The following is a 22,562-nucleotide window of genomic DNA, read 5'->3' as shown; positions in this document are numbered from 1 at the left end:
CAACCTGCTGTGTACTGAAATGTGCACAACTAGGGGTTCTGTCATCTGCAGCACCTTTATAGCAGGTGACCACACGTCTGACTGCATTCCCCAGTAGTAAACAACACTTTCAAGAAATGTTTATTTTGTCTGCAATTTTGTTCTTTGTGTCAGTTTTTTCTGTGAACTTAAATCATGTGTGGGCTTGTGAATGGGAGATGCTGCACATGCACTACAAAGTTTTAGTATTTTATAAATTCAATCAGTAGCACATATATTCTCAAGTTCTCATTGTGCGTGTGTCTGTGTGTGTTTCGCTTTCCCTAATGTTAAGGTCACTCTAAGAATAGGCATAACATTTCAAGCAGAAAAAAGGGAGTTTTTTTTCCTACTGTTAAACACAGTGGCCGGTAATTTTGGACCCTTAAGACAACACGAGGTTCAACCTATTATTTCATGGCACATTTTACATTTGGCTGTTTGGTTCAAATTACTGCATTTGCCAGTCAGTGGATGAGATGATATTTTGTACAAAACTGAAAAAAGTATAAAGGAGAATCAGGAAATTGGAAAGGTCTTGTGTTTTTTTTGCTCAGTGCTGGTGAACCGATGGCTTGGAAAACTTACTGGTAAAAATACTCCTCCATGCCATGTCAGATTTTCTAAGGGTCACTGAACTATGTCAAATTGCCTATGCCTGCAATAATTTGGCAACTAGTTACAGAAAACTTTTTTTGTGGGTAATTTGAATGTGATCATAGCAAAAGTACTAGTAATTTGTACAAAGAGAGAGAGAAAAAACCTTGTTAATGAGTGTTAAGAAAAAATGTGTTATGAGGGAGACCATAAAGGGCTTTATAAATGGTTACATGATGGCACCCGCCAAACCAAAAACCAATCATTTTCTTGGCCCATGGGGTGTTAAAGGTCACCTCAGGCTATTTTCTCAGCCCGCAGAGCACCACATATGTCTTCTAGTGACTTTATGAGATGTCAGCCATATCATTTTGAATGATGCGACACACTACAAAATCGAAAAATGTGTATTTATTGCATGACTACTGTAATGCATTGAAATACAAAGCACAGCATGCTTTATTGTGTCCATCAAATTTTTGTGTCCTGTGAGTTGAGGCCATTTGCAATGAATGCTTTAAACCAAAACCAACATTGCGCTTTGGGACATAAAACACATTCAGCCTGGCAGTACTATAAAACAACTAAGAGCAGAACTAAGAGAAGAACGTAATATGCTGAGCCAAGGAATGTCATGTTCTCTGGCAGTATCTTTGCTGTAAAAGTGCTGACAGTAATTACGCTGCATTGGTGGTATGCTAAGATGAGAGAAGCTTTTCATTTTTGTCCCTGTAATTGTGAGTTTATGACCCAGTGAGGGATTTCAACATTCATGCTCGTAGACTAATTCGTTACCAATTTTGAAGACATGCAAGTTGTTATAATCAGAACAGTCCATTTTTATGAGTTTTAACAATAATTGCTTTTATTTTATTCCTTTGCTTTATTAATTTTGCCTGCTGTTTTGACTTCCTTATAAAAAATTATTGGCTTATTATGCACCCATAGTTCCCAGCCAAAATCTGCTTTTAAAACAACCATACATAACATTTAAACAATGTTTAAAATGTCAGCAACAAAAACAGAAGTAGTGTGCCATCACAAGTTATACTCATTCATAATGATCTCAGAGGATATATTTAAAAAGGAAAATATTGAATATCAGCTTAACATCTTCTGTGTCAGAAAGTGTTTGAATATTGTGTGTGACACTGTATTGTATTCTGATAAATGGTTCATTGAAACAAATTAAGTCTTAAGTTAAAGTGTCTATATTATTAAAAATAGCCAAATTCGAAGTTAGTCTATGAAAAAAACTTAGTGATGTCAGTTGGGGAATCAAGCATACGCAAAGTGATGTGGTAGAAATCCCGATTTCAATGTTGTACTACTCAATCAGTCATCACATTTGGCGTCCAGCCATCAGTTATACCCACATTACAACACAACACTGTCCTGACGCAGTTATTTTTTTAACATTACAAAAGATTGAGTCAGAGCTGGAGCCAATGAAACAAAATCAAATGACTGTAAACTAACATACTGTATACAGGATGTCTGCACAAGACTGCTGAAGGATTTGTCTGTGAAATTATACACATAGTGCCACCTTGTGGAGAAGTATCTCACCGCAGCCCAGTCAGGTGTAAATAAATATTTATTTATATTAAACATAGTAGAGACTTGAAGAACTGCCAGTTTGGGAAGGACTAATGGGCTAGTTCTTAAAATAAAATAAAGGACAGAAAAGTGGCAGCAAGCTTTTTATTTTTCACATAGGATTTACAGGGAAAGCAAAAGACAACAAAAACAGAATCTTAATTATAAAAAGGTAGGTTTCCCCCATAAGGAAAAGGCATAAAGAGATTGTAGCTATGAGGAAGAGTCTGCAGCCCTTTTGCTTATGACAGTCTTTTTACACTGTCTCTGTCACTACATCTAGACCAGTGGTTCCACTAGAGGTCGCCAAAGTTTTAAAGTGTGTAAGAAAACTTAAAATATATACAAAGCAGGCCTATATCTTAGCATTAGGTCAACGTCTGTGAATCTAAATGTAAAATAAATTGTGTGATATGACAAAGAGAAGAAAACACTGAATTTGTCAAAAACAAAAAACGAAACCTATTAAGTCTGTTAAAAATGAAAAACACATCATACAGACAGAGAATTGGATAAACAGTTCCCTAAACAGGAAATGATCTGCTGATCTGCAGTCACTGAGTTCCTTATTCGGGTTCATTGTACAGTTTTTAATGCGAAATATCCATAAAATATGTCACAGTCAGGTGGTAGTCAGTTTACTAAATGACCAAAAAAAAGGGGGTTCCTTGAAGAAAAAGGCTGATCTAGACAGCTCCATCCACAGTGCAGGTCAGTGAGGAAGGTGCAGGTCAGTGAGGAAGGTGCAGGTCAGTGAGGAAGGGGTCCTGTCCTTGCAGCAGCAGCAGCAGTGAGTCACATGAGATGTGGCTGCTGTTGTGTCACGTGAGGAGCCGCTTCTAAAACATGGCTCCAACTAGCCCAGAACAAAAAAAAAAAAAACAAACCAAACACCGTCGGCTGAGTGATTGTGGTCTCTCTGCTGACACGCATCAGTAAACATCACAAAATGGAGCAAGTAGTGAAATGTCGGCCGGCAGTGTGTTCTCGTTTTATTAAGTTAATGTTGTAGCAAGTTATGATGCGGGAAACCGGCGCTGCACCGTTAGCTCAACGCTAGCTAACCTAGCTGTCAACTGCTACAAGTGGTGAGAGGTGAGCTAGCGAATCGCTGTTGTTCAGTAATTACAGTGGAGTTACATCCAGTCAGTATTGTTGCTCTTGTTTAGCTTCGTGTCGGTGATCTCAGTAACTGTATGATGTTTGTTTGTTTTTGTTTGCTTGAGTTAGATATCGTAACGTTAGCACTTCGTTACAGCTAACTGTTAGCGTTAAGTTACTTCCCCACTTTGTGTTCTTCAAGCTTCCGGCTCACTTTTCGATGTTTATAAACGTGAAATATGTTGTCATTGGCTAAACAACAGTTGCATGTTTTTGTTTGAAGCTTGCAATATGTATAGTATCGCTGTAAGGTGGGCTTTATTGTCTCTTTAATGTACCCACGCTAGCAGCTCAGCTAAGGTTATACGAAATTAATTCAAACTTTTAACTACTGGGAAATAAATTAACGTAGGACCGTTTTGGGAACTTGCTGTAAGCAAAGTGAATTTAGCATTTCGTTCGGAGCCCTGGGCAATAGTTTCCTTGTCGTAAAGTTACAGTTTGAATGTGTTGGTGGGGCAGAGGCAGTTCAGTCATGTGAGCTGAGCTCAAACTTCAGGGACTTAGACAAGAAGTCATGTGTATTCACCAACATCATCACTTCGTTGTGGCAGCAACCTACTTTTCTCCTCTGAAAAACTATCAACACCATTAATTCAATTCAATTCAATTTTATTTGTATAGCGCCAATTCATAACAGAAGTTATCTCAGGACACTTTTCAAATAGAGCAGGTCTAGACCGAACTCTTTAAAACATTAATTACAGAGACCCAACAGTACCACCATGAGCAAGCACTTGGCGACAAGGGCAAGGAAAAACTGCCTGTTAAAAGGCAGAAACCTAGGACGGATCCTCCGGCTCTAGGTGGGGGGTCGTCTGTCTCGACCAGTTGGGGTGAGAGAGCGAGAGACAGACAGACAGGTGCACAGCAACAACAGTACTGGTAATGGCAATCTAGCAGGACCATGGCAGGAGGCTCCACCAGGATCGACAAGAACCTGCGAGACGAGAAAGCACTCTGTGTTGTACTGTGTTGCACAGTAGTATTATTGTTAAAGCCCTACAAAAGCAGTACTTGCTCATCTAATTGTCCAGTTATGCTTTTCAGTTATTTCCTAGGAGGGACAGGCAGATAAGGAGATCACGTCTGCCCTTGATGGTTTGGATTTCTTCCTCCATGAATGTCTGAAGGTCGTCCTTGTGGGAGACAGCGAGGCTTACGCAGCAGGACATTGTGCGACTCTTAACAAGCATCGGAGACTCACCATGGATTGGCTGATGCGTGCGGTTGAGAAAGACTTGGGGGTTGACCGACGGCAGCAGGGCTCAGGTCCCCGTCCCAGGGAGCTCGTAGCCCTTGTTCCTACACGCTGGGTGATGGGCTTGAGGGAGAGGAGGGTCATACGCTGTGCCCGCTTTGACAGCATCAATGAAGCAGAAATCCGCACGTACCTTCAGTGTTCCCAGGCAAAGTTACCTCCTGGCTGGACACGAGTGTGCATTCAGGGTCTGAGGAAAAGCAAGCTGAGCTACAGATTGGCCAGAGACCCTTGCCATCAACAAATGGAATTAATGTCACAGGATTCTTATGTCAAAACCATGCAATGTGTGTCGCAACATAATGTCAGGTACTGTATATACTACTGGGTATGCTTTTCAACTTACATCTGTGCTAAATCTCAATCAAAATGAAAGTCTCTTATAAAGATCATCTGCCTTTTGCTAATTGTTTACATGATTAAGATATTTATTTAGAAAAAATGACAAACTTTCTGTTTCTACCTTCTTCTCCTCAAATGGAGGATTTACTGATGTTCTCCATTTTATACTATATTTTTTAACAATTTTCTGACATTTAATATAGTTAACAATTGAAAAAATAATTATATACTAATAAAAATAGTCATTAGTTCAAGCCCTATTAACAGGGTACCTGGAGCTTTACTTAAAACTAACAAGACCTAGCCTTTGTGGATTCCTTTAGTGTTTGTGTGTGGTTTTTGTATCTAAATTACTTTTATTCAGTTGCAATTCTACCTGCTGATGTTTGTGGGGTTTGTGTAATTGTGCACTTAATAACATTAGGTGTTTAACTCTCTCGCGATTCCAAGACTAGATGTCTGTTAAAAGTAGAAAAATAAAAGTACCATCGAGTAGAACATGTTGATGTGTGTTTGTCTAATGTATCAACTTTTTCCCCCTTTTTTAGGAATCTATGGCGTGAAGCTCACTACAAACTTGTGCAGCCATATGCAGGAGCCAGTGAGCAGATGCATGCTGCAGCAGTAGATGCAGTGCGTCATGCTTTACAGAAGCTCTTCAATTCCACATTCATCTCATCTGACAAAGTGTCACCATCCCTTTCTCCAGCCAGAGAGAAGGAAAAGGAAAACTACTTGCCATCCAGCTCTTCTTTCTTTTCCAAGTCCCACTCAGACCATCTGTGTCCTAATGTTCTACCTGCAGAGTGTCTGCTGGAGACAGCAGAGATGCTGTACGTGATTCTACCTTATACTCAGTATTCACTCCATGATATTGTCTCCTTCAGCCCAGCCAAGCTCGCTAACAGTCATGCCAAAGTGTTGTTCATTCTCTACCAGTTGCTAATAGCCCTGCAGGCATGTCATGCAGCAGGTCTGTCTTGTGGAGAGCTCTCCCTGCAGGACATAGCAGTAGATGAGCAGCTCTGCAGCCGTCTCAAGCTCAACCTAGCCCATTATGAGGACCTGGGGACAGAAGGGGATGCAAACAGTGATGTTACAGGCAGACAAGTGCCAAAAAGTGTCCTGCCCAGTGACAATTCATGTGTGAGCCAAGAGAACAAAAGACTTTGCAAAGACTGCTTTGGTGAGCTCAAGATGTTGGTTCTGGACTGGGTCCATGGACGAGTCAGTAACTTCCGCTACTTGATGGAACTGAACAGGTTAGCAGGACGAAGAGAAGGAGACCCTAATTATCACCCAGTGCTCCCGTGGGTGGTGGATTTCACTGTGCCATTCGGAAAATTTCGGGACCTCAGGAGGTCAAAGTTCAGGCTTAATAAAGGGGATAAGCAGCTGGACTTCACATATGAGATGACCAAAGAAGCTTTGGCGGCTGCCGTGGGTAATGGGGTAGGTGGAAGCGGTGTAGGTGGAGACCTCAGTGGCTCTGTAGGTGCTGGCGGTGCTGGACAGCCTGACCACCTCCATGTACCTCATCACATATCTGATGTGCTCTCCGACATTACCTACTATGTCTACAAAGCCCGGCAGACACCCAAGTCAGTGTTGTGCAGCCATGTTAGATCCCAGTGGGAGCCTAATGAATACCCAGCCAGCATGGAGCGCATGCAGAGCTGGACCCCTGATGAGTGCATTCCAGAGTTCTACACAGATCCCTCCATTTTCCGCTCTATCCACCCCGATATGCCAGACCTGGATGTGCCTTCCTGGTGCAAGTCGTGTGAGGAGTTTATTGAGGTCCATCGCCGCCTTCTGGAGAGCAGAGAGGTGTCCCAGCATCTGCATCACTGGATAGATCTCACATTTGGCTATAAACTGTCTGGTAAAGAAGCTGTCAAGGCCAAGAATGTGTGCCTGCACTTAGTGGACAACCACACAAATCTGACTACCTATGGCGTAGTTCAGCTGTTTGACCAGCCCCACCCGCCACGCTTATCTCCTTCCCAGTACGCTCCAGCAGAACCTCCTCTCCTTGGCCTTGCTGCTCTCAATGTGCCTTCTCTACACATCCCTCAAATCGACACTGTAGCTGACACTGTGGATGGAATGGTGCCAGAGTCCACGGGTTGCGAGTCCAGTGGCTGGACTGTGGTAGACAGAGATGAAGAGCTTGAACAAGGTATGGAAGCTCTGGACTCATTAGCGTCCACTGGCTCATCCAGTTCTGCATCCTGCTCTGTGCCACTGCCAAGCATCAGTACGGCAGGAGGAAAGATGGGAGGAGAGCACACAGCACTTATTGTATCTCAGTCCCCAAGTTCATTCCCTGGTGATTTCACAAGCGGCTTAGGCCCTGGTTTACGCAGTGCCGTGTTACAAAGAGGTGGGTCAATGAACAAAAAACATGGGGATGGGAGTGGGACTGCCGACAAAGCAGAAGAGATCAAGATCGTCCTTCCTGAAGGCTTCAACCCATTGCAGCCTTTGGAAGAACTGGAGAAGTTGAACAATTTCCTGGTGAAGAGTCTGCACGCTGAAGTGTGGCATCCTGCAGGATCTAGTGACTGTATGAGAGACACTGTGGTATTTGAATCTCTTCCCTCTCTTACACAGCTCTACCAAAGAGACATGCAGGCCCTTGGTGTTCTCATCGCTGAGATATTCTACTCCTCTAAACTGAGAGGGCTGAAACCAGGCAACCCCCTCAAACAGCGTTTCCAAGCTGTTATGAAGCTATGCTCTGCCAGCCTCCGTGATGTGCCACTATCTTTGCATCATGCTCTTGAGACACTGCTGCTAATGGAGAAGAACTCTGGAATAGCACATAGAGAAGTACCAGACTGCCCACGTCCTCTCCTTTTCAAATATGACCCCATCTGCGATGGTCTGCCTCCCCCAAACCCCTGCCAGTTATTAAACTCAATAATCACTCCCTTTCCTTTCCCTTCCTATTTTGCAGCACTTCATCATTTTATCTTTTCCTACCACACCAAGATGGAGACTACATGTAGTCTTCAAGGAAGAGATGTTGTCTTTCATCTGTGGCAGCAGCTTGAGACACTGTTGCGGGGAAACATCACAGCGGAGGGCCTTGAGATTCTCTTGCCCTTCATCCTAGCCCTCATGCTTGAGGAGTCCACTGCTGTCTATGCTGCTTGGTATCTTTTCGAACCCATCTCTAGAGTACTTGGTCCCAGAAATGCAAACAAGTACTTACTGAAGCCACTGATCAACGTTTATGAAAACCCTCACTGCCTGCGAGGACGTTTCTATCTCTACACTGACTGTTTCATTCTGCAGCTGATCGTGAGGCTCGGGCTGCAGGCCTTTCTGTCCAGCCTACTGCCTCATGTGCTGCAGGTCATCACTGGCTTTGAAAGTGGCATGTCAGGCTCTGGCGGGGAAGCTTGCAAAGGGATGAGAAGTGGCACATGTAATCTAGGAGAGGAAGAGGAAGAGGACTTTCAGTGTGGCGAGGTGCGGCCATCTTCTGGGTCTGTGAGCGGGAATATGGGAGGTAACAGTGGAGCCAGTGGAGGAGTCGGAGCTGTGGTAGACGCTGGGCTGGTCGATTACTCCTCTGGCATCAGTCTCAATGACCAAGTGTTTCTCTCAGAGGCAGAGGACTTTCAGAATGGGTTCTATGTCAACAGTGGAGCAGGGGTGGCTGCTGGGAAACAGCAGAGTCAGAACTCAGTTGCCAAGGATCAAGACCAGGAGTCTCTAAGTGTGGGGAAACTAAGTGACAAAAGCAGCACAAGTGAGCTCTCACTGGGTGATGGAGACTCAATGCGGGATCGAGCCAGTCTCAAATCAGCTGACAGCAGCCAGGACTTGAAACATGCCAGTGAAGGAGAGGAGGGAGGAGAGTTGGAAGAAGAAGAAGTTACTGAGACTAATGAGGGGGCAGATGACTCTACTGCTCCCAACATGGAGCTCACTCTTTCTGGTTGCACAGATGCTTCAGGAACCACAGTTGCCACTCTGGAGGGCGAGTTTGTGAATGGAAGGGCACTGGAAGATACCAATGAAGGCAATGTGGGAGAGCAGGAGGATGAGGATGACCATGATCCATCAGAAGAGTCTGCGGAGAAAGAGCAAAAGATTCTTCTAGGTGCGTGAATGATTGAGGTTTATGTAAATTAACGGTTTATTAACTGATTCATGTCTAATGTTTGTAATCATGTCTCCACACACAGATACAGTCTGCAAAACAGTTCGCTGGCTGTCAGCAAAGCTTGGACCAACGGTCACAGCTCGATATGTAGCCAGAAATCTGCTGCGATTGCTCACAAATTGTTACATCGGTATGTACATTTATAGCATAAGAAGTTTCACTGCCTCATTTATACCTTTTTTATATTTGGCAATCCTGATAAACCCATGCTCTGGAGTTTTGTGTTTCAAATCAATATTGCTTGTTACTTTTTGTTACTGCTACTTCACCCTTTTCCTTGTTTTCTGCCTGTAGGTCTAGAGAAACACCAGTTTGTTGCCCCTGTGTCTGAGGAGAGCAGCCTGGAGAGTGTGGGAATGGGCAGCGTCTATGAAAAGAAACCTGTGGTCGGTGACCAGACAGCAGGGCCTGTGTTGGAATGTCTCATCTACATAGCTCAACTTTATGGAGAGCCTGTGCTTACTTACCAGTACCTGCCTTATATAGGATATCTGGTAAGCTGGGAAAATAGGGCATACATAAAACCTTGTCTGGTCTATTAGGCTAGTTTGATTTTTTTTTTTGTTTGTAAGAAGGTAACAACTGTCTAAGAACATTAACAAAATATGCCTTGATGTTTCCAGGTTTCTCCACCTTCTTCGCAGCGTCTTAACACACGTAAGGAGGCAAGTCTGCTTGGAGCTGTTGCTCTTACACAGAAGATCATTGTCTTTCTCTCCGATACCACTCTAATGGACATGCTTATGAAGATCAATCAGGATGTGCTCTTACCACTACTGGACCTGCTCACCACCCCTCGTATGGGGTAAATAGCACATACAACAACACGTATTCTAGACGTATGTTTAGGTATAACTTATGATAGTGCTTGAGTATTCAGTTATTCAAACACAGCAAGTTAAGTAGCAGAATATTGCAAACTTTTTATTTCACACACTTTGAGCTGTTTATGTTTATGTATATGTATATATATATATATATTTTAAATACATGTCTTTTTCATTTTTATGTTGAATTAGAGTGTAATTAGAAAGCATGCTACAATAGATTTGTCATTCATCCTCTGCTTGCTTGTACCCATTCTGCTGTACTCAGGTTCCCCAGCGGGGTGCAGACACGCACTGCCGTCTGTCTCAAGACACTCAGCCTGATGGCTCTTATCTGTCTGCGCATAGGGAGGGAGATGGTGCAACAGCATATGGCTGACACTCTGCGTCGATTCTTTGCTGTTTTCTCTCTGCTGCATTCTCTGCAGCCCCAGGTATGCACACACACATAAATAAATAATACTTGAAGACTGACAAGCATCATGTCAAGTGTATTTCTAGAATTATTTTAACAAGCAGAAAGAGATTTACAAAAAGAAATTACACAAAGGCAGATGAAAGTATGGATGAAAATTAAAAAAAGAGACAGAACTTGGAGTACACACATTTCTGAGCATGGCAGGATGTTTTTGATCAGATAATTGATTAGAAGTTTCTCCATGTAGTTACACATACGCCTTTTGAAATGGAATTGGAAATACACAGTGGTCTCTAATACTTTGTAGCTGGACACGGCTCCTCGTAGAGTTGTGGGAGAAGTCACAGTTGTGGACGTCTGCACACCTGAAGGGTCGAATGTGACGTACGAGTTGGGGGTATTGGAGGAGCTGCAGACGGTATTTAATCCTGAGATGGCCCATGCCTCCTACATCCCCTTCTACTGCCTCATAGGTATGAAATGCCTCATATTGTGTCAAATACAAAGTACCCTATCCTGCAGAAAGAAGGCAGTATACTAAGGATGTCACAAGAACCAATACTTCGATACCAAATCGATACCAAAATTCGGAAAACTTGATGGTTTTTCTACAGTGCCATAGGTACCGAAGGTACAGGGGATGTAATTTTTCCAAACCTGACGGAGACAAGTGCAGCTGGTGATTTACTCAAGAAACTTTTGTGCACAGCGCTCTGTCGTTAACTCTCTGGTTTGTGTGTGTGTGTGTGTGTGTGTGTGTGTGTGTGTGTGTGTGTGTGTGTGTGTGTGTGTGTGTGTGTGTGTGTGTGTGTGTGTGTGTGTGTGTGTGTGTGTGTGTGTGTGTGTGTGTGTGTGTGTGTGTGTGTGTGTACACCAGCTCAGCCCCACCTGCAGTGAACACGCCGGGGAGGGGCTGAGCTGCTGCTCTGTGGTGAAACAGAGAGTGGTAGAGATGCACACTCACCACGGCACTGCAAGTTCAACAAAAGCCCCGCAAACAATAAGTCAATAAGAGTAATTTATTAATGTAATCAAAAGATGTTCAGAAGAGGAAATCAGCAGAATACAGTTAGTCCAAGTAACTCTAAAGGCTGCACTGAAGCAACATTTGCCCCAACAAGGAAAGATTGAGAGGATCAAAAAATAGTAATAATAATAACAAATTAGTTTGTTTGGCTATAAAAAAAATACATATGCATAATGGGCTATTCACCTGTATTATTATTATTATTTTTTTTTTTTAAGTTATTTTTTTGGCCTTTTCTTGGCTTTATTTTTATAGAGACAGCTGTAGAGAGACAGGAACGGTGGGTGGAGAGAGAGAGAGTGGATAACACGCAGCAGAGGGCCGCAGGTCAGATTCGAACCCGGGCAGCTGCAGCAACTCCATATATGGGTTGCCAGCTCTACCAACTGAGCTAACCGGGTGCCCATTCACCTGTATTATTAAGGAAAATAGTATTATTTTATTATTTTATTTGATTTATTTAAGTATTAGATGGATAAATGGGGATCGGGGGCAAAAAAAACTTAACATGGTATCGAATTGGTATTCACAATCAAGTGGTATCGTGACATCCCTACAATATACTATGTGCTAAAATCAAATATATGCTGTGTTGTGATTTCTTTAGGCGACATGGCAATTCGGAAACTGGTTCCCAACCATGAGCTGGTCTGGCAGTTGGCCCAGTCCTACCATCAGAGTGTGAGTCAGGGGAATCCAGATACAAATCTCACAACAGCGTCCAGGGCGGAGCCTCCTTCTACCATGGGTCTCTCCTCGGGTTTCGCCAGACGCGTGGGTTGTAGCCCATTCCCTGCACCCTCCACTAGCTCCACCCCACTGGGAGACTCCCTCCCTGAGTCAGGCACGTTTGGGAGCCACCTGGTAGGAAACCGTATCCAAGTGTCCCGGGACACTGATTATGACAGTACCCCGAACCTTGGCTTGGCCAGCTCTTGGGGACGCTCGAGCCATACCACCCCCATCATCACCACTGCCTCCACTTTCACCACTCCATCTGTTGGCACAGCTTCATTTTCCTCCTCCTGGGTCACAGGCCCCACCCCAGAGGACAGTGCCCTGAAGCAGGAGCTACCTCGCAGTAGCCGCTCCCTACAGGGCAACTGGCTGGCCTACTGGCAGTATGAGATTGGCCTCAACCAACAGGATCCACATTTCCACTTCCACCAGATCCGGCTGCAGAGCTTCCTGGGTCACTCAGGCACCACAAAGTGTTTGGCACCACTGGCAGGAGAGGATTACTTCCTTTCTGGTAGCAAAGACAAGACTGTGAAGCTTTGGCCCCTCTATAACCACGGAGATGGAACACAGGAGGTGGAGCCCAGACTGACGTACAATGACCATCGAAAGTCAATCTTCTATGTTGGACAACTTGAGGCTTCACAAGAGGTAGTCAGCTGTGATGGTACTGTGCACCTGTGGGACCAGTATACAGGTAAGCAAGATTGGGCACAATGCATTTATGCTCATGATCAGAACTATGCATCTTTAATCTTGTTCATACGGTTACTTGTGATACTCAAATGGGTGGAACGAAATTACTGTACTTTTCTAACTACTACTACTCTGTTTTTCCTAGGCAAGCAGATCCGCTCGTACGAAGCCGTGGATGGGAAAAATCCCATCACAGCTGTCACCACCATGCCAGCTCCACACTGCAGTGTTGTGTTTGGCAGCGCAGATTCTGTTCTCCGTTTCATTGATCCTCGCAAACCAGGATTGCAGGTAGCAGTTTCACTCATTCACGCAAGCTCATTCTGTCTGAACCTTCTCCATACAACGTCCACCAATTATCAATTATTATGTTTTCAAAATGGTAGCACTTTGTACACTTCTCCGCTTTTGAGTTATTTAAGCCCTGACAGTGACAAATCTTCCCCTGTGTCCACAGCATGAATTTCGTCTGGCATACAACAATGTGAGTGCTGGGCTCATCCGCTACCTGGCAGTGAGCCCTTCAGGGCGCACTGTGGCTGCAGGTTTCTCATCTGGCTTCATTGTTTTGCTAGACGCACGTACTGGACTTATTCTGAAGGGCTGGCCGGCTCATGAGGGAGATATCCTCCAAATGAAGGTATACTTAGAGAGAGAGTGTGTGTGTTTGTGTGTGGTTTACCTTGCGTCAGTATAACTGAGTAAGGCTGCCCCTAGGTAACAACTTAGTCAGTAGTAAGTGGAATTAAAAAAATATGTGGTCAGCTTTTTGACTACTGGAAGATGATCTTCCAGTGACAGCAGGCCTGGCTCTCAACAACAGAGGCCCCAAAGTAAGAGTTTCTTTGGGATTCCTTCTTACTTTGCCTGCGGACAAGAACCACACCACTGTATAAAACTATATATATTTATATAGTAGGTGGATGAAGAATACAGCAGAAATAGTGGACAATGACACTAATATACGACTAGGGTGGGCCAAGCCAAAAAACACATTTTCCTGAGTTGTCCTAAAATGGCACGTTAGTTAACCCTGACCACAGCTTTAAATTTAAATCAATCATCATCTCATCTAGCGGTGAGATTGGGGATTGCAACCAACTAACTGCTTGCCTCAGCTAAGCGTGCAGGACTAACTACGGTGGCTGCCAAACTTGCAAAAGGCTATCTATAGCCAGTGTCTGTCCATTCTGGGCTACTGTAGAAACATGACTGTTCAACATGGCAGACTGAGTAGAAGATGACCCACTCCCTCTGTAGATGAAAATTGTTTTTAATTTAATTTAATTTTAAATTAACGAAAACACAACAATTCTTATTTTCAGGTGATTATTCACTAATATTATATTCCATTTCTGCTAATGTATCTTTCTAAGTGTTACACACTGGACCTTTTTAAGGAGTCATTTTTGTCGACACTGTTAAAAAAATCCCTAGCATTTTTAATCATTTCAATATTATTATTAATAATTCAACAATTTTTCATATAATATTATTCAATAAAATATGATATAGATGTTTTTTTATATAATTTTTATGTTCATTTAGCACGGAAAGTACACAGAAATACCCTTTGTTACACGTAGTACCCATATTTCCAACATGTTTTCCAACAGTCAAGTTGAAGTCAAGACGTAGGCTGGGGGAATGTGTCATATAAATGGGCGGTCTCTCTACCAGATAAACACAGTGGACAGTTTGTCTAACATGACTCCATTACTTTGTTGAGCATGGTGTGAATCCTGAAATACCAGAAGGGCTGTATTGGGTTTGAAGGGTTCGATGATCAGTATACCATTAAATACAATAGGCTGATATGCTTGTACTATGTACTGAAGATAAGTTCTGTTTATTTGTTGTTTATTTTATAGTAAATTTACATATTTATAACTAAGTCTTTATTGTGTTTCTATAAAATCTCTTCTGTATTTTGAGCAACAATATGGGAGAGTCAGAGGAGAAGAATGTTTATTTCCATTAGCTGATTTGTGAGTTTCGATGCATCGACCAGTAGAATCTGGTGGGTATGAAATCACAATCAGGCTTCGTGGTAAACAGTGGAAACTTTTGGATGACCACAAATCACAGCCCACGCAGTACACATCAGCCAGGTTATCACTTGTGTTGACTCTTTTTCTCCGAGCAACCCACATTACATCCATACGTCTGACCTAGACCTCATGGTGGGTTGGCTACATGGAATATTGGATAGTTTTACTCTGATGCTTGACCTGTTGTCGATGCAGCTTAGTGTAAAAGGGGTCACTGGTTTTCTGTTTGCAAACCCCAAATTGTTTGTCCCTAATGGACATGAAAGCAAGCAAGTAGTGTTAATTTTGTACCCTATATGTAAACCCTGAGCTACTATATAACCAAAATTACCCAATTACCCAACTTTCTTTCCAGAAAATTGTTGTAACAGCCTATTACTGTATTCCTTGACCACATCACATACGCAAGCCAGAAGGTGTGGCTGTACTTTTCAGTCGTCATGTGATGAGATATTAAGATGATTAAGTGACTTTTATTTTGACATTCCCCAAAGGTAGTGGTGCAGAGATGGTGAAAGTTGTACCCAGCAAATCTGTTGTCAACAGAGCGCAAGGATGAGCAAACTTTATTTAACCCCAAATTAGGTCAAGGATTGTGTCTCTAGTTTTAAAGGCACAAGTTTAGGCAAATATGGACACAGGTTACTCATTAGAAAGACCACATTGGTTCTGATTGGCACATTCATATTACTTGGACTTCCCCTCAATTGTTACGTGTATCAACCAGTGGCTGTTTTCATATTTTTTAGCTGGGACATTAAAAACAAATAAACTCTGTTCCTTATCTTATTTGAATTCAATTTTGTGGTAAATAAACTAATTCAGCTTACTCCAAATTAAAGGTTCTAAGTTTATGGGCACAGAAACAATAGTAGTCCAGTGTTTTTTTTTTTTTTCAGTAAATTATGAGTTTTGTGCTTTAAGTAAGAATAGACAATAAGATGCAGAAAGCAAATAGGGCTCTTAGCTGTTGCCTTATTTATCTATTTCTATGTTTGTCACATATAAGTATTATGATTCTTTTCTTCAGCTCAAAATACAAGTTATGAATTTTGATATGAAATAATAATAATATAATAAATAATAAAATCAGAGTTTTTGTAGTATCTTTACTTTATTAAAAAGCATTCCAGTTATTTAATGTCAGGGTATATATAAGGAAAGTTGAATTGGATTGCTAGTAATAATCACAAATCTCGGAAAAGGATGTTGTAAAACTTAGACTTGAAGTGTTTACTTGGATATGACATAAACAGTCAGTGACTTCCTTTCCTGTGTTTTGCTTTTTAGGCTGCAGAAGGAAACTTGGTCATCAGCTCCTCCACTGACTACACACTCACTGTGTGGAAAGATCTGGAACACAAGCCTCTTCGCCAGTACAGGTCGCAGTCTGACCCCATCCATGCCTTTGACCTTTATGGTTCGGAGATTGTAACCGGAACAGTGGCTAACAAGATCGGGGTATACTCCATGGCAGATATCTCTCTGAGCCCTGTTAGTAGCACAAAGCTGAGCTCGGAGAACTTCCGCGGCACTCTGACCAGCCTGGCAGTCCTGCCCACCAAGAGGCTCTTGCTGCTTGGCTCTGAGAACGGAGCCATCCGTTTATTAGCTTAGAAAAAAAATCAATGGCTCCCTGCTACACTCTTAACACTGACCTTGAAAGTGTCTTAATCATGAAGACACCAGGTGTCTCTGCTCTCTCTGTCCCTTCTCCTGTGCTTGAAGTCAGTTGTACTGTTGGGGCAGTTTGGTTTGTCAGTTCCCATAAATTGCTTTTTCAGTGGAGCAGCACAAGCAAAAGCATTGTATAAGCTTAATGTCTACAGAAACTTGCCACTCTGGCTGCTTGAAATTCGATGAATGGGAAATGTTTGCCACGCAGTTTCTCATGTACAGTAAATCCCATGATTTTTTAAAAAGCCTATAGATGTATAGATAGTATATAATGGGAAATTCTTATCTTGACAAGGTCATTTGTTCTTTTGACTAGGTCAGTTATTCTGTTCAAAAGAATGAATAGGAAGACGTGCTCAGGAAGGTGGAGCCAAACATGGTTCTTATGTAGTGTTTACACTTTCCAAATAGATGCATAACAACACCAAAAATACATTGACCTCAGCTTTCATTTCCCTTCATGTTAGAATACATGCATATCCAAATGCACTGATTAAACTATGCAGTATTTGTAGATCAAATCATTTGTTTGTGTTAGCGTCACTGCGTGTTTCATGAGAGATGTTTCACAGTAGATTGTTTATACATCATGAACAATAAAAGTAAACTCACTGTTATGTCGACAGTCTTGGTGCATCCTCTCAGAGCGGAGACGCTTTAATTGTCGTCGCATACTAAAGTCAGTTACTGATGCACAGCCTTTATTATACTGCACAATTATGGCCTGAATTGTAACATTTAGATTCTCACTCAGATTTTAAAGATTGAATGTTTTTATCCACTAATAAATTACTTGAAGTTGCTTTGGGATTTTTAAACAGTTGATTTAGCAGTCACAACCTGTAGCAGCAATATACTAGGAGTGCATTAAGGCAGATAACACTTTGATGCCAGCTCTTAGACTCACTCACCACTTTCTAATTTCTGACAAAGGCTAACATAGGAGCAGTCAATGCCAAGATAAACAGTTTTGTATTTTAACATTTATATGTAAGTGCATATGAATATGTTAAAAAAGTACTAAGAAAATGTATAAATCAATAAAAATGTAATTTAACTAGCTCCCTTTTGTTTAATGCAAATATACAACAGAGATTTTTGTCCCTTAAACCTAGCCCAAATTCCACAAAGCTCTTAATGAGATCTATCAGTTTTCATACGCCATTATTATCCAACAATCAAAGCTCTCCCCTTTGTATGAGTTCTATCACTGTTCATGTTGTAAAACACAGTTTGCCTACTTTTCTAATGATTTGCCCAAATCTCAAAATGCTCTAAGTATATTACACCTTTTTGATATTTTGTGTTTTTTGTAAACTTGGAGTGAAAGCTCAATAATCATAAAACGACAAACTTTGTTTTAAAAAGACAATTTGTAGTTGCATATTGATAATTGGTTACAACTGTTCCAGTATCTCTCTGAACATTTTAAGAGAAGTCCGTGAAAATGCTTATTTATTAACTGGATTAATAAAAAAGATTTGCTTCCATGTTTTTTTGTGTGTTCCAGTTCTGTGTGATTCACCTGGATTCATCATGACTCCTTCCGATCTTGGCTAAGTCACTAGTGCTGAGATTGGACAAAGTCCCCTCTTGTGTTTGCAGATGGCTGTCATGTGATTTAGAAGATATCACTTTTGCTTAGTGGTGAAATGTTACCAAATCAGCTGAATACGTTTATTTTTTATATTAAATGTCTCTCCCTCTCCTCAGTAATTATTGGTCCCAACATATAACCACAGTTTTTAGACAGAGCAGTACAGTGCGGCTGTCGGCTTTGTGAAGTGGGTAATATCTCAAAGCCACTGGTTTCTGGGAAATGTGGACTTGTGTTCTCCAATATTAAATGAGTAACTCTGGTGTCAGCAGGCAGTATTTGTTTGCCCACGCTGAGCTGAATTACCCACATTTGCAATAAAACTGTCATGTGTCCTGTCAAAGACTTTGTTGTGTCATGATATTATCACCTGCCCATTGACATGCAAAATAGCTATGCGTCTCAGTCTGAGATATTTAACCCTGGATGAGTCTCAGCAGTACATTTACAAACAAATAGTGGCTTAAACGAGGCCCCAATCAATGCAAGTTGATATTTAACTGCTCGCTGAGCAAGTGCCAATCTTTTGCTCTCGGGAATTCTGCCATTCGCAGTCACTTAGTCGCTCCTTTTTTGGACAAGGCAGCAGGTTTTTTTTCTAATTTAAATTTAAGGTAAGGTCAAATATATTTTGTTGAACATATTGGGACACTATTGTACATTTGAATAATTTGAAGACGTGGTGGAATACGCTAAACATTACTCAGTTATTTGTGAATTTTTCATGGTCTGCAAAGAAGGCTATAGCGATAAACTTTTGACTAACATTTGGATATTTTATGCAGATGTGAATACAGAATCTCTGTAGACACCACAAAGCACTGATAGTCAATATTGGGGTGGATTTTCTGTCCACCAATGTGCATATCCTACAACTGTATTTCACTGAACAATACATTTGCATTATTAGGATGTGGTTTGAGATGGCCCAAATATCTGCTAAAAACACAGTTTCTGTGTAATGTAATATTGGTGCACGTCCACAAAATCCTTTCGTGTGGCTCCCATGTTTTAGGTGTACTTCCAGATGATCTGGGTTCTTTTAAAAGAGAGAGCGAAAAGTGTTTGAGACCTGCAGACAAAACAGCAAAGAAACTATAAATAAATGGTGAAATTGTTGTTTTAGGAGGTCTGAACACGAAAGATATATTTATTGTTCCATAAGAGTAACTGAGCCACGCGTAATTTCTCTCTTTTACAGTAACGTTGTAAGGACATGGACCTTCGTCTGACACTCCTGTTGATCTGTCTGTGCAGCCAAGGAGCCACTGTAAAGCACTGAAATGACTTATTAATCACTTTTAAGATTATGAATGCTTGTATAGATTGTCATTTTATACTGTCTTTCTGCTCAACAGAATGGTGAGGTGGCAGACAATGAGTCAATCCCTTTGGTGCCTCTCATTCCTTTGATGCCCAGCCACCCCATAAAGGTTAGAGGCGAAATAGAAATGTTGTGGGGTCACAGCTGTTGTTCCGGTAAATTCATGGTTTTGAAAAGGTGTCCTTGTACTTAACATTTTCTTCTATTCCTGCCTTTAGAAAGTAGAAAATGAAAGTACAGCACAACCAGAAACTGCATATGCCACAGAAGCACCTGTAATTTCCACAACCATAACTAGTAGACCCAACGGGACCTCATCGGAGGAGGAACACGATATGGATTGTCAGTCCATTGGCCGAAGTCCACAGTCCAGGGAGGCCATCGCTGCTGCTATTCAGAAACTGGGTGTGCAGCTGCTGCAGAACCTGGAGACAACGCCAGAGCAGCCAAATGTCATCATATCTCCTTTCAGCATTTCAATAGCACTCTCCCAACTGGCTTTGGGTATATGCTGCAGCTTTCACATCACACATTGTACCTAAACAGCTTGTTTTCTACACATATGCAATCACCATATTTGATGAATTTTGTCAGCAACTTGCCCAGGTTTATAGTCGTCTGGAGACTGTCACCTTTCTCATCCAATTATTGCACCCCTCCTCTTTGCAGGTGCAGTAAATGAGACACAGAAGCTGCTGATGCATCATCTCCATGAACACACTCTCCCCTGCTACCACGAGTCTCTGCATAATGTCTTAGCGCAGCTCAGAAACAATGACCTGCAAATTGCCACACGTATCTTCCTGCGCCAAGGTGACTTCCCAGAAAGAACATGGTCTTTGCTTTAATCATTTTTAATGATACTAACATTGTACAGTTCCTGCTTGCATAAACATTCATTTTCTTATAATTTCTCTTATAAGTATTGGACTAAAGAGCAGCTTAAGGAGAAACAGAGCCTGAGAGAGTGTGTTTATCGTGTGTTTCAGGGTTTCAGCCAAAGCCAGACTTTGTCAGTGAATCCCAGCGGTTATATGACTCAGAGCCAGCAGTCTTGGAGAGCCTACAGCAGATAAATGACTGGGTAGACAACGCAACAAATGGAAAGATGACCGACTTCCTGCTTGCTTTACCACCCAATCTGCTCGTCATGCTCATTAATGCTGTCCATTTCAAAGGTGATATGTCGTCATATTCATATAATTACCCTATTTTCTAAGATGCCATATTTGCTGAGAATACTGATTCCACAGGATCCTGGTAAAAAAAACAACCAATGAATTGTCCAATTTGCAAGTCTTCCTTTTTCACAAGTCACTGTATGTTTAAATTATGCTTCTGAATAAACCTCTTTTCCATGTTACCCACAGGAGATTGGAAAGCTCGATTCGACCCGCGCTTTACCTCTAGAGGAGTGTTCTACCTCGATGACAAGCACATGGTTGATGTGGAAGTGATGGAAGATGCCAAATATCCCTTGAGTTTATTTATTGATAATGAACTGGAGGCTCAGGTAAAATGCAGTTTCATCACTCAGCCGGTTTTACCAGAATACACACGTCTTACTATATAGTTTGAAATTAAACTTTAATTTAAATGTATTTATTCTTCCTGTGCAGGTAGCGAGCTTTCCATTCCAAAAGTTCATGAGCTTGTTGGTGGTCATGCCAATGTCCGGCGAGTTGAATGTGTCTTCTCTTTCTGCAAAGCTTAATGTCTCAGACCTGTATAATCGTCTGCCCAAAGAGAGGGCCGTTCAAGTTAAAGTCCCCAAATTCAAACTAGAGTATGCTCAAGAGCTACAGGATGTTTTTACCAAATTGGGTAAGACCTCATTATATTTTCTCTTATGTCATGATTACCTGACTGAAGTTTTGAACATGCTATGGACTAGAACTGACCCTGTCCTCTCTGCTCTCTGTTAGGCCTTGGAGAGGTGTTTTCCCAACCAAACTTGGCTGAGATGGCAGACGGCCCCCTGCTGGTGTCCAGTGTGATGCACAAGTCCAGCATGGAGCTAAATGAGGAGGGTGCAGAGGCTGCCGCAGCTACCACTGTGGTCATCTCGCGGGCATCCAACCCTGTTTTCCACCTGAGCCAACCCTTCTTCTTCGCCCTAATGGATGATAAGACTGAAGTGCCAATCTTCATGGGTGTCATCAACAACCCAAATCCTGGAGCTCCTATCTTGCAGAGAGGAGAATTCGGAAGCAAAGATAAAGTGGGATTTCCAATTGATAAGAATCATGTTGGCTCATTTGGAGGCCCACCTAAGTAGGGACTAGTACCCACACTGCTGTTCCAGTGAAAACCAAGCCCACAAGCCCTTAAATTGTACAAATTAAATGTACTATATATATCCCTTTGCTGGATCAGAATGTGTGAAAACAGATGCTTCATGTTTCTTTATTTCACTGTAGAATAAACACACTGACTAGCTCAGTATCTCTTGCAAAAAACAAATATCTCTTTTTTTTAAAAAAATACAGTTTTGCTGCATTAGATGACATGTCCTGGTCAAGAAACTCTTAAAATTATAATTAGATACAATAACTGGTTTGTACCCATAGCAAAATCTGTCTACATTTCTGAGATAATTGATTACACTTTAAATTTAAAAGGTGTCAAAATGTAAGGTCAGCATCATTTTGTGTGTAGCTGAATTTTTAAAGATGTCATTATATGGGATAATAAATTGAACTGATTTGAATTACAACCTGTCAAGGTAATGGGTTTTGTTGTCTTCTTGATCTAAAAACTGTTATTGTAATCTGAAGGTAAATTGATGCGTTTATAAAAATGGGAAAAATATGTAACGCATAGGACAAGTTAAATATACATTGCCAGTGTTATCAAGATGCAAGCAATTTGTGTTTGTAACGAATAGATTAGTATTTAGGCAAGCACTTAATTGGTATTTGGTGGTCCTACACTGCCATTTTCCCCCATGTCCCCGTGATTAAAGTGGTGCCTTAATGATTGACTGTTATAAAAAAAAAGAGATGTGAGTTGTAATATGTTTGGCAAAGATTGATTTGTCATTATTATC

General features: G+C 41.7%; 2 protein-coding genes across 2 annotated transcripts; both read left to right on the top strand.

Annotated features, from left to right (window-relative positions):
• The first annotated feature begins 3,008 nt into the window (after nt 1-3,008).
• Nucleotides 3,009-18,082, top strand: wdr81 (WD repeat domain 81). Its single transcript, XM_051397376.1, has 12 exons — nt 3,009-3,309; nt 4,426-4,945; nt 5,527-9,095; nt 9,181-9,288; nt 9,453-9,652; nt 9,782-9,963; nt 10,254-10,419; nt 10,711-10,876; nt 12,038-12,865; nt 13,010-13,155; nt 13,322-13,504; nt 16,206-18,082. The coding sequence occupies exons 2-12, from the start codon at nt 4,584-4,586 to the stop codon at nt 16,530-16,532; spliced, it is 6,237 nt and encodes a 2,078-aa protein (XP_051253336.1). The 5' UTR covers nt 3,009-3,309; nt 4,426-4,583; the 3' UTR covers nt 16,533-18,082.
• Nucleotides 18,083-18,544: 462 nt separating this feature from the next.
• Nucleotides 18,545-22,229, top strand: serpinf2b (serpin peptidase inhibitor, clade F (alpha-2 antiplasmin, pigment epithelium derived factor), member 2b). The gene is made up of 9 exons (XM_051397412.1): nt 18,545-18,803; nt 19,391-19,459; nt 19,548-19,622; nt 19,732-20,017; nt 20,183-20,326; nt 20,503-20,691; nt 20,884-21,026; nt 21,133-21,337; nt 21,439-22,229. Exons 2-9 carry the CDS (start codon nt 19,406-19,408, stop codon nt 21,789-21,791), a joined length of 1,449 nt encoding a protein of 482 aa, XP_051253372.1. The 5' UTR covers nt 18,545-18,803; nt 19,391-19,405; the 3' UTR covers nt 21,792-22,229.
• Nucleotides 22,230-22,562: the final 333 nt, after the last annotated feature.

This window comes from Dicentrarchus labrax, unplaced genomic scaffold (genome assembly GCF_905237075.1).
Source record: "Dicentrarchus labrax unplaced genomic scaffold, dlabrax2021, whole genome shotgun sequence".
Taxonomy (NCBI): Eukaryota; Metazoa; Chordata; class Actinopteri; family Moronidae; genus Dicentrarchus; species Dicentrarchus labrax.
The sequence above is the reverse complement of the archived record's forward strand: the minus strand, read 5'-3'. Positions and strand labels throughout refer to the sequence as shown.

What these genes read in the sequence shown, in the direction of transcription:
- wdr81 (XM_051397376.1), top strand. Translation starts at nt 4,584, where the DNA reads ATGGATTGGCTGATGCGTGCGGTTGAGAAAGACTTGGGGGTTGACCGA. An exon ending in TGCATTCTCTGCAGCCCCAG is followed by an intron (nt 10,420 to 10,710) that starts GTATGCACACAC and finishes AATACTTTGTAG; the next exon opens with CTGGACACGGCTCCTCGTAG. An exon ending in GAGATATCCTCCAAATGAAG is followed by an intron (nt 13,505 to 16,205) that starts GTATACTTAGAG and finishes TTTGCTTTTTAG; the next exon opens with GCTGCAGAAGGAAACTTGGT.
- serpinf2b (XM_051397412.1), top strand. Translation starts at nt 19,406, where the DNA reads ATGGACCTTCGTCTGACACTCCTGTTGATCTGTCTGTGCAGCCAAGGA. An exon ending in ACGTATCTTCCTGCGCCAAG is followed by an intron (nt 20,327 to 20,502) that starts GTGACTTCCCAG and finishes CGTGTGTTTCAG; the next exon opens with GGTTTCAGCCAAAGCCAGAC. An exon ending in GGATGTTTTTACCAAATTGG is followed by an intron (nt 21,338 to 21,438) that starts GTAAGACCTCAT and finishes GCTCTCTGTTAG; the next exon opens with GCCTTGGAGAGGTGTTTTCC.